This window comes from Eumetopias jubatus, unplaced genomic scaffold (genome assembly GCF_037043125.1).
Source record: "Eumetopias jubatus isolate StellerSeaLion01/CBP00866 unplaced genomic scaffold, mEumJub1_p1.0 scaffold_2, whole genome shotgun sequence".
In the NCBI taxonomy this organism is placed as follows: domain Eukaryota; kingdom Metazoa; phylum Chordata; class Mammalia; order Carnivora; family Otariidae; genus Eumetopias; species Eumetopias jubatus.
In genome coordinates, this window is record NW_028274808.1 from 141,353,836 (window position 1) to 141,368,073 (window position 14,238).

Below are 14,238 nucleotides of genomic sequence, written 5' to 3' on the forward strand. Positions count from 1 at the left end.
AAGGGAACTGCATTTTCAACTCTCTGCTGAAAATACTAATAGATGCCTTCCACAACATTTCAAAACTCACATATTTTCTGTTTCCAAATCAGATATGTAAATGCAAGTGACACCAGTGAAAATTCTGTCACACATGAATAAGCTTGTAGTTCGTTAAACAAATCTCCCAGGGTCTTCTGCCCAACAGTAAGATCCAAACTCTTCAGCCTTTCACACAGAGCCCCATGTGACCTCCATGACTTCTGGGCCCTGTGGAGCCTCCCAGCCTCGTCGTCTGGGATTTGTCGCCTTCCTGTGCGATCCTCTAAATTTGGTAATTTCTGACTTAGGCAGGGGCCTTTTTGTTTTACATCCCAAAATATCAAACTTCTGGCGAAAGCTTTCTTCAGTGTACACATGCTCCCTGTGTTTTTCCAGGTCTTTTTCTAGGCCAGTCCTTTGTCTTGCATGCCTTGTCTTCTCCTCTCGCCCTGACTCCTCCTGACTCATTGTGATGACTTCAGTGTAAAATGTGGCAATACAGGTGTGAAGGCAGTTTTGTGGAAATAAAGATAATACAGCACTATGAAAAACACGGCCCCCGCGTAACAAGAAGTGCTCGCTACATGGCACCTGCTGCTACTTCCTGTGAGTATTCATCCTCAGTGCCTTTATAGTCTCGGTCTAAAAATACTTTTGCCACATAATCATCAGAGTGAGAGGCTGATAATAAAGTGATGGAAATGCTTTTTTTTTTTTTTAAAGCAATGAGTAATTTGTCCCACTGCTACTGTAAAATAAGGTATGTCTACATGCAAAAAAACCAAAACAAAAACCTGTCAAATATTCAGTGAAAGAGGTCATGACAACCTGGTACCCGTGATGGTGTTTATAGAGCTCCCTCTTTGGGATAAATATAGAGAGACCAGAGCAGGTGGGTTTTTTTTCCTGACCAGAGGACCCATTAAATGGGGGCATTTGGCGGCACTGAAGTAAGGGACGTGCCAGAAGGTGTGCCACAAAGCAGGTGTTCACACAGGAAAAACTTGGGCTAGGAGAGTATGTCACTAGAGTGGCCCGTCAGTGTGTCAGCCATACACTCGGGGGGCCCGCGAAGCCAGTGGACCTAGAGCAGTGGGAAGGGAGGAATCCCCCTGATGGAGGGGCTTCCAAAATCCCTAAATCCTCCTGCCCCATGACTCCCTGCTCCCAGGGTCTATATCCTGTGGTCTCAACCCACACTGAAACCAGAGAACTTAGGACACAGAGAGTAAATGAAATAGAATCACATAAGAAAGCTGCTCCTGAAATTGGTACCACTGAGAACCACTTACATTCCAAGCTCAGCAAGAGAAAAGCTTTAACAAAGAGTCCTTTTTCAGCATGCAGGCCTGACTCATATGGAGAGCTGAAAGCACAGGGGCAGGCAGCCCCTCTGGGGCTGTAGGGAAAGTAGAATGGCGAGAACTTTCTCCCCTGCAGGCACCGTGGGGCTCAGATCTCCAGGGTATGCGGGAAGACAGGCGGCATCACGGGCATTTGTAAAATGCTTTTTACATTTGAAATTTCTGTGGCAGTATCAACTGCTAACAGCTAAATTCCAGTAGTGCTTCCAGGCTCTTCCCTGGGGTATTGCAGAGAGCGCTGGGGAACCTAAAGATTAACGTTACCTCTTCTCACAAGTGTCTTTTGACAATCGCTCTTTTCCCTTAAAGTTTCTACGTTTTCCGGTTTCCATGGTCCTTCTGACCATGAAACATGAAAGGAAAATGACCCCGACCATGGGCTTTGGCTGGTCAGCTCTGAGAAGAGTGTTGGGGTGTCTCTGTGTTGGATTAAGAGGCAGGGAACCTGGGTTTTAGTCTCAGCTATGTGACTTTTAGGCAGTAACCTTGACTTTTGTCATCTGTAAAACTGAAAATGACAGGAAAGCTGTGAGAAATCACTAAGTGCCAAGAAGCTGAGGGTCCAGTGACGGTATGGGCCGGGCTGGTGATGGGACAGGCCCTTCTCACTCTCCTGCCCTAAGGGGCCAGTAGCCTTGCTAGGACTTTGACTCTCTTTTTGGGGAGAAGAGAACGCAGGCCCCAGTTCTTCCTTTACCTTCTTTTCGTTGACATCCACCGGCTCCTCTCCCTCGTTCGCCTCTTCTGGCATATCTTTGATCTTGTTCAGAAGTTCGGCCTTGGGAGCAGACACACTGTAGTAGGCAGGGCAGGTGACCAGCATGCCCACTGCTTCCTTATCTTCACTCCTGCACCATAAAGAACAAAAAAGTTCATAGCATATTCCAGAAGCTTCATGTCACTGCCTGCCTGTCCATTCAGAAACATGTAAAAAGTTCTATTCAGTCCCTTCCCAGAAATCAGGATGAATAAATATTTACTAAGGAGCGACTACTCTGCATAGGGCTCTTGATTCAGGCAGACCTGGGCTGGAAAACACCAAAGACAGTACCATGGAAGAAGTCTGGGAGTCAGGCCTGTGGATCCGCCAGATGACTCTGGGCGAGTCATTTAACCTCCCTGCGGGTTTCTCCTTCTGTGATAAATATAAGGACGATGTTCACTCCCTATTTCACAGAAAGACCATGGGGGAGCTGTGACTCCATGACTGTGAAGGTATTTCCAAGGTGCTGCACACATCTCAGATTGCAGGTTGTTTCCTAGTCTTCCAGGGCCACCATAATCTTCCTGACGCCTGCTCTAATTGCTGCCTGGACACTTTCCACTTTTCTGTCTCATGTAAGCATGATATGCCAGATGAGCCTAAGAGACCTAGAGCCTGCCGGTCAGTGAGGACAAGGTGTGAAGTCGACTCTTTAGTTACACAGCAGGGGTTTCGAGAGTTTGGAGAACAAACCAAGAATTGAGAAACCCGATATCTAGTGTTCTCTGTTTTACTATAACCAAGCTGTCTCTCCGAGTATAGGTCAGATGCTACTAGTTGAAGAAATGACCCTATGGAGGTGGGTTAGGTTTTCTGGGAGAGGTATTTCAACCTGGTGACTTTATTTAACATCTAGGCCATCGTTTTCCTGAGGAATAAAGAACCACACACACACACAAAAGTCATTTTTACTAGTTTCCTCCTTGCTAGGACTATTCTTCTAAGCAATATAGTTTAATGATAAATGTTCTAAGCAACATTTAATTCAGTTAATTGAAGAAACTGGAAAAGGTCTTCTGATACGCTTTTCCTCCAGATATATTCATTGCATTACAAATTGGCTTCTCAGGCATTTAATTAACCCTCACAAAGGCTGTTTGCGCTGAGTCTCACGCACAACAGGGCAGTGCTCCTTTCCACCAGAAGATGGCGCATGCCACCCTTTTGAAATTTCTCCAGAAGGTCTCAGTGCTGCAAAAGTTACAGGACCATTTCACTTATACATTGACTGAGAGAACGCAAGTTCTCAGTGATAATGCTAGGAAATGCTTTGCTAAGGATGTATTTGTAAGTTCCTTTGGACTTTCTACAGCAAGTGGTCAGAGAACAGAATGGAAGCTCCTAATTTTGATCTACTACAAATACCCATAGTTAAGTGACTGGCATACCCACAGAGACACATCTTTGGGCCCCTCATGGAACCCAGTGGATTGCCCTGCACATTGTATATATATATATAAAAATATATATATATATTTATATATATATATATATACACACACACACAATATATCTGGGGGAAAAGCATATCAGAAGACCTTTTCCAGTTTCTTCAATTAACTGAATTAAATGTTGCTTAGAACATTTATCACTAATCTATATTGCTCAGTAAATGTTTGCTAAACACATGACCCTGGATAAATCACTTCACCTCAGTTCGTCTCTGCCAAGTCTGAAGAAGGGGATGGATAAGGGGATGGTTCAGGCCTCATATTAGGAGAGTCTCCAACAAACTATCAAAGAGCTCATAAGGACTCCATAACTCTTTCCTTTCTCCCCCTCCCGCAAATCAAAACATAGTATTCCTGTTAGTAATTTAGTTCAGATTAGTTGGAAATTTCTAAAAGGCAAGACCGAATTTAGATGAAATGCTGTTTTTATTTAGTCTAGAAGCCACTAACTGTGGAGTTCCAGTCCATCAATCCACATAGCTTTCACTGAAAATTAAAAAGAAAACAAAAACCACCCTAAACCTTTCCCACAGTCATCCTTTAAGGAAATCAAACATGCAAGAAAATACTGCAATAACCCAGGAGAAAGCAGAAGAATGGCAAATACAGACGGCTCACCCCGGTGCCTGGGGTCTGGGACGCATCACACCACAGTAAACACACGCTCAGGGCGGCTTCAGGAGCAGAGGCTCACCAGCTGAACAAAACCATAAGAGTGCGCCCACGTTCTGGTCTTTTTTGCTGTTCAGGATGAAGCGAACATCCACCCTCTTGAAAGGTGGACGGATGTCAGTGTAGTAAATAAACCCATCTGTCTAGGCTTCATCCTTCTTACAGTCTGTGCTCACCTCTGCCGTGCAGAGGCCTCTTATGTGCTCACCACTTCCCCCTGCCTCTCTCCGCACGGACCCCTGGGGGGCTATCAAGGTGACTCTGACAGAGAATGGGCAGTTGCTTGCTTACTGAGTTGGGGGCACGGTCATAGTGCCGAGTTCAAATCCAGATGCCACCACTCTCACATGTTCTAGGACTTTGGTCGGGCACGGTCTTAATTGCTCTGTGCTTCACTTTGCTCATTTGTAAAAGGGAGATACAATTGGTAGCTGTGTCAGGAGGTTCTTGTGAAGACTAAATGAAATAGGGGCGCCTGGGTGGCTCAGTTGGTTAAGCGACTGCCTTCGGCTCGGGTCATGATCCTGGAGTCCAGGGATCAAGTCCCACATCGGGCTCCCTGCTCAGCAGGGAGTCTGCTTCTCCCTCTGACCCTCTTCCCTCTCGTGCTCTCTCTCTCTCAAATAAATAAATAAATAAAATCTTTAAAAAAAAAAGACTAAATGAAATAATGTTTATATAAAAAATTAATACAATGATTAACACAAAGAATATGAACAATATTAACGGTATTAATGGCAGTTATCACCACTATTAATATTTTTGTTGGGCAAGTGCCTGGTAATTCAAGGGCGGTCAGTCCTACGTCCTACACCTCAGGGCCATTCTCCTAAGACTGAGATGGAGTGTCACTATTGGGTCGGAATCTCTGGAGGCAGGAAAACATCAGGTAAGTTGTCCTAGACTTACCACCACCCCCATGGAAGGAGTTTAAATGTGAGTCTCTTTGCGGGCATTGCCAGGGCCTTACCTCTTGCCTTCGTATTCTGCACAGTTGACAGTTCTCTGCATGGCCTTTCTCTTTATGCTGTTCTCCTTCAGCAAGTTAATATCTCGGGGAAACAAACCTTCCATCAGGTCCATAGTTGTCTTCATTCTGGAGTCTGGATCCAAAATGTCTGCCAGAGATTTGTCCTGGTGGACAATTTCCTTGGCCAGAGCCTCTGTTCTGATGTCTTCTGAGGTCTTCTGAGGGCCGGAACTGACATTCTTTTCTAAACCCCGAGGCCCACAGACTGGGTCATGGATGGGAGGTGGCTGCCCGGGGCTTGGCTGCTTGCCAAGAGCCCCATCAGGGTGGGGCAGAGCACCCATGCTGGAAGGTGGGTTGGTCTCGTTGGCCTCTGAAACCTTGACAGAAGTTTGGGATTTGGAAGCCGGTACCGGACTACCAACCAAATGGACTGTACCCGGAATGGGCCTTTCCTTGGCAACTGTAACCTTGGCAAATTTGCTGGAGCTGCTGGGGATATTAAAAAAGAGAGGGTAAGAAAGGAGTCAGCAGAAAGGTAGGAAGACTAAGGGGACGTTTTCCACATCAGGGCTGTGGCTCTCACATGAGGAATGGTGGGGACAAGGTAGTCCTCCTCTGAGGTTATCATTCCCCCCAAACTGCAGGGTCCTAAAGGGCATTCTCCTCAGCCCAGCAGTTGGTCACAGAAGCTGTGTGGCTTTTTAAACGGGATGGATCTAGTAGGAATTCAGCTTTGGTGAATGTGGCAGTGAGATTCCAGAGCTTTCTGAAAGGACCAGGGGAAGAGGGCGGGGGTGGTACATCACTCCTGTGGTGTTTAGAGGGGGAAAGCACAGAGGCATTGTGTTCTTCTGGGGTTCAGAGATCGCTTGTCCCAGGGACTATTTGTTGGGAAGGGCTTCTACCCATTCTTTTGGCTTCCACAAGGTTTTCCCTACACATTAACTGACCTTTAGCTCTGTTCTTTATCCTTTCTGATGGACATGGCGTGACTTTGGAAAGAAAGCTGACCATAGCCTGTCCATAGTCCAGCCTCTTTTTCTTTTGAGTGAGGCTGCCTCTGGGCTAATCTATACGTCTCTCTCTCTACACACACACCCAGTGTGTGTCTAGCACGGCCTGGGGCTAGGCAAGTAAACCTGCTAGGGCTTAGCATCACAAGGCCCATGTACACTCACAGAGAAGCCATATTTCCTAGTATCAGCTCTATCAGTAATAAAAGTGGTATTTTTGTCTTCTATGTCTTCCTACTTTGTCTTCTTAACGGATTCAGAACACAAGGAGGGAAGAGGCATGTTATTTATTTGGACGCTTTGAATTTATCCTGCCCATGGAGTGAACTGTGCCTTTTGGGCTTTGGTGTCACTGTCACGACTCCTGTTCCTCTGTTCCCAGGCTAGTCTTGGGTACTAAGGTAACGACCGGCCAAGGTAGACAAATGAAACCATTCTGCTAGTCTCATGACTTGTGTGTATAGAAAATCTCCACACCAGGGCTCTCTAGTGGCCAATGGAAGGAGGATCTGGGGAGTCTGCAGTGTGAAAGTGTCTCATAAGAGGGCCATCCTTTCCTTCCTCAGTGCGGGGGGCTTGCCCTACAGAGTCTGCCCACTTACCTGGTCCAGGGCTCCTTGTAATCCTCACCGACCAGCTCTGCCTCATACATAGCTTGGGGAGGAGGTGGAGGGAAGTCGTCCAAGCTATTCACAGGGGTGTCCTGGCTCAGTGGAGGCGGTGGGGGTGGGGGCAGGTCAAATGTGGGACTGGAAGTGGCATTGGGGTACAAGTCCTTCACAAACACTTCATCATCATAGTCCTCCCGAGGTGGTGGGGAGGTCTGCAGGACTGACTCAGATATTCGGAGGGAGAGCCTCCCTGGAGTGCTTGGGGTCCCAAGAGGCGTGTCCTCAAGAGTGCTGCTTGAGCTTGGAGGAGGCTGCTGTGTTTTGTAGTGCTTCAGGTTTGCAAACTCAGGTGACGAAGAGTCCTCAGGGAGGCTGTCCTCTCTGACTGCGTGGGCCCACTTCACCCGAGGCAGGGCAGGCCGCTGAGCCAGCGAGACCCGCCTCCTTGTTGCCTCTTCCATCCCATGCTCTGGGCTGTTGGGCTCATGGCCTCTTGGACTGGCAGGCTGGACGAGGCCGTGACCGTCACTTCTGTGGGTCACTGCTTGGGTGTAGGGTGGAAGAGGCTGTTGCCCCATCGGACCATCCCTTCCAGTCGGCTGATCGGTTGCAGCCTGAGAGCTCAAGGGTGCAGGGGAAGGCAGAGCGGAGCCGAGTGGGGTCAAGGGTGCAGCCCTGGTGTCTGTGAGGTGCCCTGGCATTCCTGTGGGTAGCAGCCCGGGGCAAGGCATTGTTCTGCTAGCCTGCCTCTGAGGGTCCAGGGGTCCAGGACATTTGCTGGGGACAGAGGCACCACCAACTGCTTTGCAGCCTGGACCACCCCAACGAGGGCTGGGATGGTGTTTGAGCAACGGCATGTCTTCATGGCCTCTTTCTGAACAACTGAGTGACCTGGAGCAGGATACAAACACAGGGTTATGGCTCAGAAGAAAGGGGCAGATACTGAACCCAGAGTTCATTACACAGATGGGAAAGCATTTAGGGAAAAGGACTTGGAGAAGCTGCACACAGGCTGCTCATACAAAGAACCGAGTTTTAAAAAGTTGCCAAACAGGCCTAAACTCCTACAAGAAAATGTCAAATGGCAGACCTGGGACCACAAGGCGTTTCCTATTATTAGCTCGCTCTCGCTGCTCACCGCCCCCCACCCACCCACCCCCAGCACACATATCCCGGCTTTGCAGGGCAGACTTCAGGATATAAAATGAAACAGGTACATTTCTTCAGCCCCTTTTAGGGCTACTTTGGGAAAAGAGTGCTGCCTTATTCTCTCCCAGTGTGATCCCCATGGGACAGGTCTGTTTGGAAAGCCTCAGGGAGGGCTGCTGAATCTAAAGGATTTACCATTTTCCCTTAGTCTCCTAGTGTTTTCATTTTTTAGAATGGAAAGTAAGAAGGAGGGGGAGAGTCTCACCCAAGGAGCTAATAAGCAATTCTCTCTGGAGAGCTTGATCAAATAGGGTACCTGGTGATTTAAACCCCTGTCCTCTACCTTGGCTCTGAGGACAAACCCAACAATTTCCAATACTTTTGTTACTATGTTCTAGAGGAAAACAGAAATCCACAGCACTGCCTGCTACCCTGCAAGAGTTAATGTGAGCATAGAACCAACCTCCAGCAAACCCACCCTAATTTGAAAATTCCACATTTGGAGCTCCCTGGCTGGTATGCAAGTGAATCTGGAGAGCAGATGGAACTTTTCATTTTACAGATCTGAGTCCTGAGGGAGCTGTGGCTCAGTCCCCAGGCAGAGCCCCAGCACAGGCCTGCATAAAACCGTCCAAGTGCCAGGCAAGGGTAACGCAGCATATGGAAGGGAAAGACTGCAAAGAACCAAATTAGCTCTTCTCGTGATGTTGTTTTTTTTGTATTATAAATGCAGATGGTTAAGGGGCCCATCTCCCTCAGATGCAAACCTGCCCTTTCTCTGAAATACCCTTTTCATGTAGAGGCGGTTTCTTTACCAGGAACCTCTCGATATCTAAGATTGGCTACTTTGTACTTCTTGGTGGGTTCCCAAATGGGTGAACTGAAAATCCAAAGGCAGGGGATCTGCTGGGTGCATTCCTTCTGTATTCATTTTGGTATCCTCAGTACTTGGTACAAAGTACCCTCTCAGTAAATGTCTGCTGAACAAGCAATGTCTCTGCCCAATTGCTGTTTAGACTAGGATGTAAACTATTTTTTAAACTCAGCATCCTCTAATTGGACATGGAATAACTGGAATCTGTTTTAATGACTAACGTGGGTACCTTTGTTTTATTATATTTGTATCTTGAGGCTTTTTTAAAAGGAGAGACATTGCTAAAAACCAAAATGTAATATCCTTTATTTAAAATAAAGCCCAAATATTGATATATTTTTAGTTTTTGTTTAATCTTCTTAGTTTATAAGAACCATACTTAAATTGGGTATTCTTGAAGGTAATATTTGAGTTAAATGCTTAGTCTGGTTGAGAATGCTTCTCCTTGGTGATTATATTTTTTCAAGAACAAAGGATAGGGTAAAAGATTTTGTTTGAGAGTCTTTTTTTTTAAGAGTACGTGTATTTTTTTTTTTTTAAGATTTTATTTATTTGACAGAGAGAGAGACAGCTAGAGAGGGAACACAAGCAGGGGGAGTGGGAGAGGGAGAAGCAGGCTTCCCGCTGAGCAGGGAGCCTGATGCGGGGCTCGATCCCAGGACCCCGGGATCATGACCCGAGCCGAAGGCAGATGCCCAATGACTGAGCCATCCAGGCGCCCCAAGTCTTTTAATTATTTTTTAAAGATTTTATTTATCTGTCAGAGCAAGCACAAGCAGGGGGAGCAGCAGGCAGAGGGAAAGGCAGGCTTCCCGCTGAGCAGGGAGCTCCATGTGGGACTCGATCCCAGGACCCTGGGATCATGACCTGAGCCGAAGGCAGACGCTTAACCGACTGAGCCACCCAGGCGTCCTTGAGTCTCCTTTATACTAGAGTGTAGTAGTAGAGTGAGAGGCAAACAGCTGTTGATAGGTATTTAGGAATCCTAACATTCAAGAATGGAGTTTGAAAGCATTTAGTCTCATTTTTTTTCTTCATAGCTTTTTTTTAAATGTGATAAACACATAAAATTTACTACTCTATTTTTAAATGTTTGGTTCAGTAGTGTTAAGAATATCCGTATTGTTGTGCAACAGATCTCCAGAACTCTCTCTCCTTGTAAATCTGAAACGCTATACCTACTAAGTAACAACTCCTCCCAGCCCTTATCACCTCTACTTCCTGTTTCGATGGATTTGACTACTTTAAGATGCCTTATGTAAGTGGAATTAGAGTATCTGTCTTATTGTCTCTGGCGTATTTCACTTAGCGTGATGTCTTCAAGATTCATCCACGTTGTAGCATGTGCCAGAATTCCCCTTTTAAGACTAAATAATACTCTATTATATGAATGTACCACATTTTTTAAATCTGTTGATGGACATTTGTGTTGCTTTCACTTTCCTATTGAGTAGTGATGCTATGAACATGGGTATGAAAATACCTCTTTGAGACATTGCTTTCAACTCTTCCCGATATACTCAGAAGTGGGACTGCCAAGGGATATGGTAGATCTATTTTTAATTTTTTTTGAGGAACCTACATCCTGTTTTCCAAGGCAGCTGGACCATTTTGCAATCCCACCAACAATTGTTTTCGGTGGGGGGAAAGACATTTATTACCAGGCTATAAATTAGGGGTGGTAGGAAGTGGGGGGGGAAGGAGCCTAGTAGTCATGTTTGCACAAGGGGTCCAATGTCTTCAGATGCTCCCCAACACTTGTTTCCTTACGGTTTTGTTTTGTTTCTGTTTTTGTTTTTATAGTAACCATCCCAGTGGGTATGAGGTGGTATCTTACTGTGGTTTTGATTTGTGTTTCTCTGAGAGTGATGTTGAGCATCTTTTCATATGCTTGTTGGCCGTTTTTTATCATCTCTGGAGAAATGTCTACTCAAGTTCTTTTTGTAATTGAGGTACTTGATTTTTTGTGGTTGAGTTTCACCTTTGACTTTAGACAATTCTCTTTTGGCAATGCTCTAGGTCACTGTCAGTTTTCCCTTGTCTCTAGCTTTTAAGCAATGCACTGAAACTAACCAAAGTTCTGAGCCTCACCTTGAATACTTTCTTCACTTTAAGCACAACTATGGGAGCAAGAGCACGTAGCCGGGGAAGTCTGCTAGTAAAGAAGGTAACTTAATACCCACTTCCTGACACCACATGGGCTGCCTTTTTTTTTTTGAGAGAGAGAGAGAGTGGGGGGGGGGCAGACTCCCCGCTGAGCAGGGAGCCCAACTTCGGGCTCGAACCCTGAGCCAAAGGCTGACTCTTAACCAGCTGAGCCACCCAGGCACCCCTTGATGGCAATTTTAAACTAACTCTCCTATTTTCTATCCCTAAGTGCCTAAAAATTATGATTTGGGAGCTTTATTTTTTACTTCGTGTGCTTCTGATAAATTTGTCTTGTTCTGTGAAGCTGTTCATGAAATGCTCATTCTTCCTTTAGTGCTTTAGTCACCAGACTTGATCCTTTGTGCACAGAACTGGAAGAGAGCCACACAAGTGAGGTCCCAGCTGTGAGCCACAGGATATGCTTGAGAAGAGCATCTCCTACTCTAAGGCTAAACTTAACTGAAGTCAACTCCTGCCTCCCTAGTGCACATTCAAAACCTATTCTGAGTAAGTATCATTCTTAGAGAAAGTCACCTTCAAATAAAAAATTTAGAAGTTTCCTATGGCCTAGACAAATTGAAAAGGCGGCACACAATAATATGAAACATCTTAATGTCACATTTCTCTTTCTCATAGAGCGGAAGAGAAACATTTAACTCCAGCAGCATTCATGAGGCAGAGGGCCTCATAAATACACATACATACCTGGACCCAGGGCCAGCCAGATAACATGGATCCTTCACAAGACCGAAGCTGTTGCTTTCCCCCAAAACCACATCCTTGAAACACAAGAAAGGCACAGCATTATGACCAACAAAGAGGCATTTAAATTTACCAAGGGGGTGGAGGTAGAAAGGAGAAGGAACATTTATTGGAGACCTACTACTTAGCGTCAGGCACCAACACAGCACTGTTGCATACTATCCACTTCACCCCCAAGGCCCCAGCAACACTGTCAACCCCAGAGCAGCAAGGACGACACAGGCCCAAAGCAGTTACCCTTGCCAAGACCCTTCCCAAGTGGCAGAGCTAGGATTTGCACCTCCGTCTGTCTCCCCAGGTGCCTCTCCTCACAAAGACGTTTTCTAAGCAGAAGTCTGATGGCAGTTACCTCCAGGGTTCAAAATAACCGCTGTACTTGAAATATAATGATGAAAATTATTTCAAAGGGCCAAACTTTTGAAACAGCAATAGGGAAATATGGGAGATGACAAGGAAAATGATCGTTTATTGAATTTAGCAAAAATCTCAAATGTTCTGGGTTCTAATTAGAGAAAAGATATGAATCTGGCTTGTAATCAGGTTGAAGTATATTCCCTTCAGGAAAAAACATCTCACCCACATGTAATATCAGTAACTCTGGTAACTTTTCAGGGGTAGTCATTACTTGTTTTTGCTTTCAGTAAGGGTATATAGATTGGTTTCCTGAAAGGGTGATAGGTGAGGTGTTTTTTGTTTTTTTTGGTGAGTTTTTGATAGCATAAAATTTGGCCCATGTGAACAGGTCTTGATGAAGACAAGGATGTTGCTATTGATAATACATCTAATTTTCAATTATTTATAAATAACAGAGAAATTAAATCCATATTGATCCCTACTCTTAGTTTTAGCAACTTATTTCACCATTAATCTGTCCAAAGGGCTAACTGCTTTCCACCTTTTTTTGGGGGGGGTGTTCCAGTCAGTGGTAGAAGTACTAAAAGGCAATAAAAAAAAGAGCCAAAGGTGGTAGTAGGCGGGAAGGAAAAACAAGTGAATATTGTGAACTGCAGTTCTCCCGTATTACATTTACTGAGTCCCAGACACTGCAAAGTACCTTAAAACCCTCAAATTATGTGCCTGGAATTGTATCAGGCAACCTAGTATTCCCTCTGTGATTTAATCTATAACACTAAGGGGAGGGAGGTAACTGCAGCTCAGAGAGGTGAAGTATTTACCCACAGTTAAAGTGGAGGAGCGAGCATTCAAACCATGATGTCTTCAAAGCCCAAGATCTGTCCTTGGCATCTTCGTAAGTGAGTAGAGGCTGGGCTGGATGCAATCAGATTTGAATACTCTGAGAAAAAGGAGTTCCATGTGTCTCCGATTTGCTCAAATACCACTCTAGGGAATGGGAATTCCTGCTCTCCGTGGAACCTTATGGTCCTTCTAAAATCTTTCCCCGCTCCACCCGCCTCTTGACAAGAATGTGCAATTAAGTGGGAATGCCTCTAGATCCCCTGTGAGCTCCTTGTCCACTAACAATTAAGTCTATTTTCCCATTTTCTTATTTCCTTTGAATTTCAGTATGAGAAGGAGTTTAACTTCTGCAGTCACATGAGTTGGCCCCCAGAATATCAAGCTTAAGCTGATATTTATGTGGGTGTGCACAAGATAAAGGAAGTTAGACCCACTAACAGGCCATTAAGAAAACTCTCTAAATCTGTCGATGACAATATCATTTGGACAGAAGTCCAACCTAGTACAAGCCCAAGGAGATCAATTTCTGTTGCATTTACTTGCTCTGTTTTGGGCATATATTCACTGCCAAAGAAGACTTTATACTTCTTACCAGTTTATAGAAAATAAAGTACTTACGGCAATTTAGGAAACAGCGATGGCTATGGGAGAAATACAAGGTATATTCCAATAGATACTTGGGTAAATGTCTATTTGTGTTTGTTAGTTACCTGACTTCTGATGACTGACTTAAAAAATACCCCTGTTCTTAGTCTTCGTTAGGCATAGCAAACTTAAAACTTTATTATAAACCTAAAGTAAATTGAGTCCCAATCCTTACACTCTTGCTTTGGGTTCAGAGTTAGATATCCTGCTAACTAACTCTGTGGCCAGTGAAATATGAAGATGATATAGTATTCATCTACTTTGGATATCAGTTTCCAAGTATCTGCAAAAATGAATTAGGAATCCATTTGAGAAATCTCAAATTTTTATTTAAATGTGAATAACAGTAATCAGTAAATGTTAAAATGAAATCAATTCATTGGCTTGAAGTTTTCAGATAGATATTTAACTCTTGCCTCCTCCCTCCTCCAGTCTTTTTTTATGCAAGGAGGGAGCATGGTATAGTGACTTGCAGAATCTGGAGTCAGACAGCATGGGGTCAAAAACCTCCCTCCCACTACCTTGGGCAAATTTCTCATCCTTTCTGTGTCTCAGATCCCTCATATGTAATACAGAGATAACAACAGTATCTACT

General features: G+C 44.9%; 1 protein-coding gene across 2 annotated transcripts in view; it reads right to left on the minus strand.

Moving 5' to 3' along the window:
* Positions 1–14,238, minus strand: part of SHROOM3 (shroom family member 3) — a 298,494-nt gene that overhangs the window by 14,053 nt on the left and 270,203 nt on the right. The window contains exons 6-9 of one of the 2 annotated variants that reach the window (XM_028100739.2): positions 11,745–11,818; positions 6,860–7,759; positions 5,242–5,730; positions 2,083–2,233 (exon numbers count right to left, since the gene is read on the minus strand). In XM_028100739.2, the coding sequence (XP_027956540.2) occupies positions 2,083–2,233; positions 5,242–5,730; positions 6,860–7,759; positions 11,745–11,818 (1,614 nt within the window). Of the gene's footprint in view, positions 1–2,082; positions 2,234–5,241; positions 5,734–6,859; positions 7,760–11,744; positions 11,819–14,238 lie in introns of both variants that reach the window. The other variant, XM_088020569.1, reaches the window with a different exon arrangement.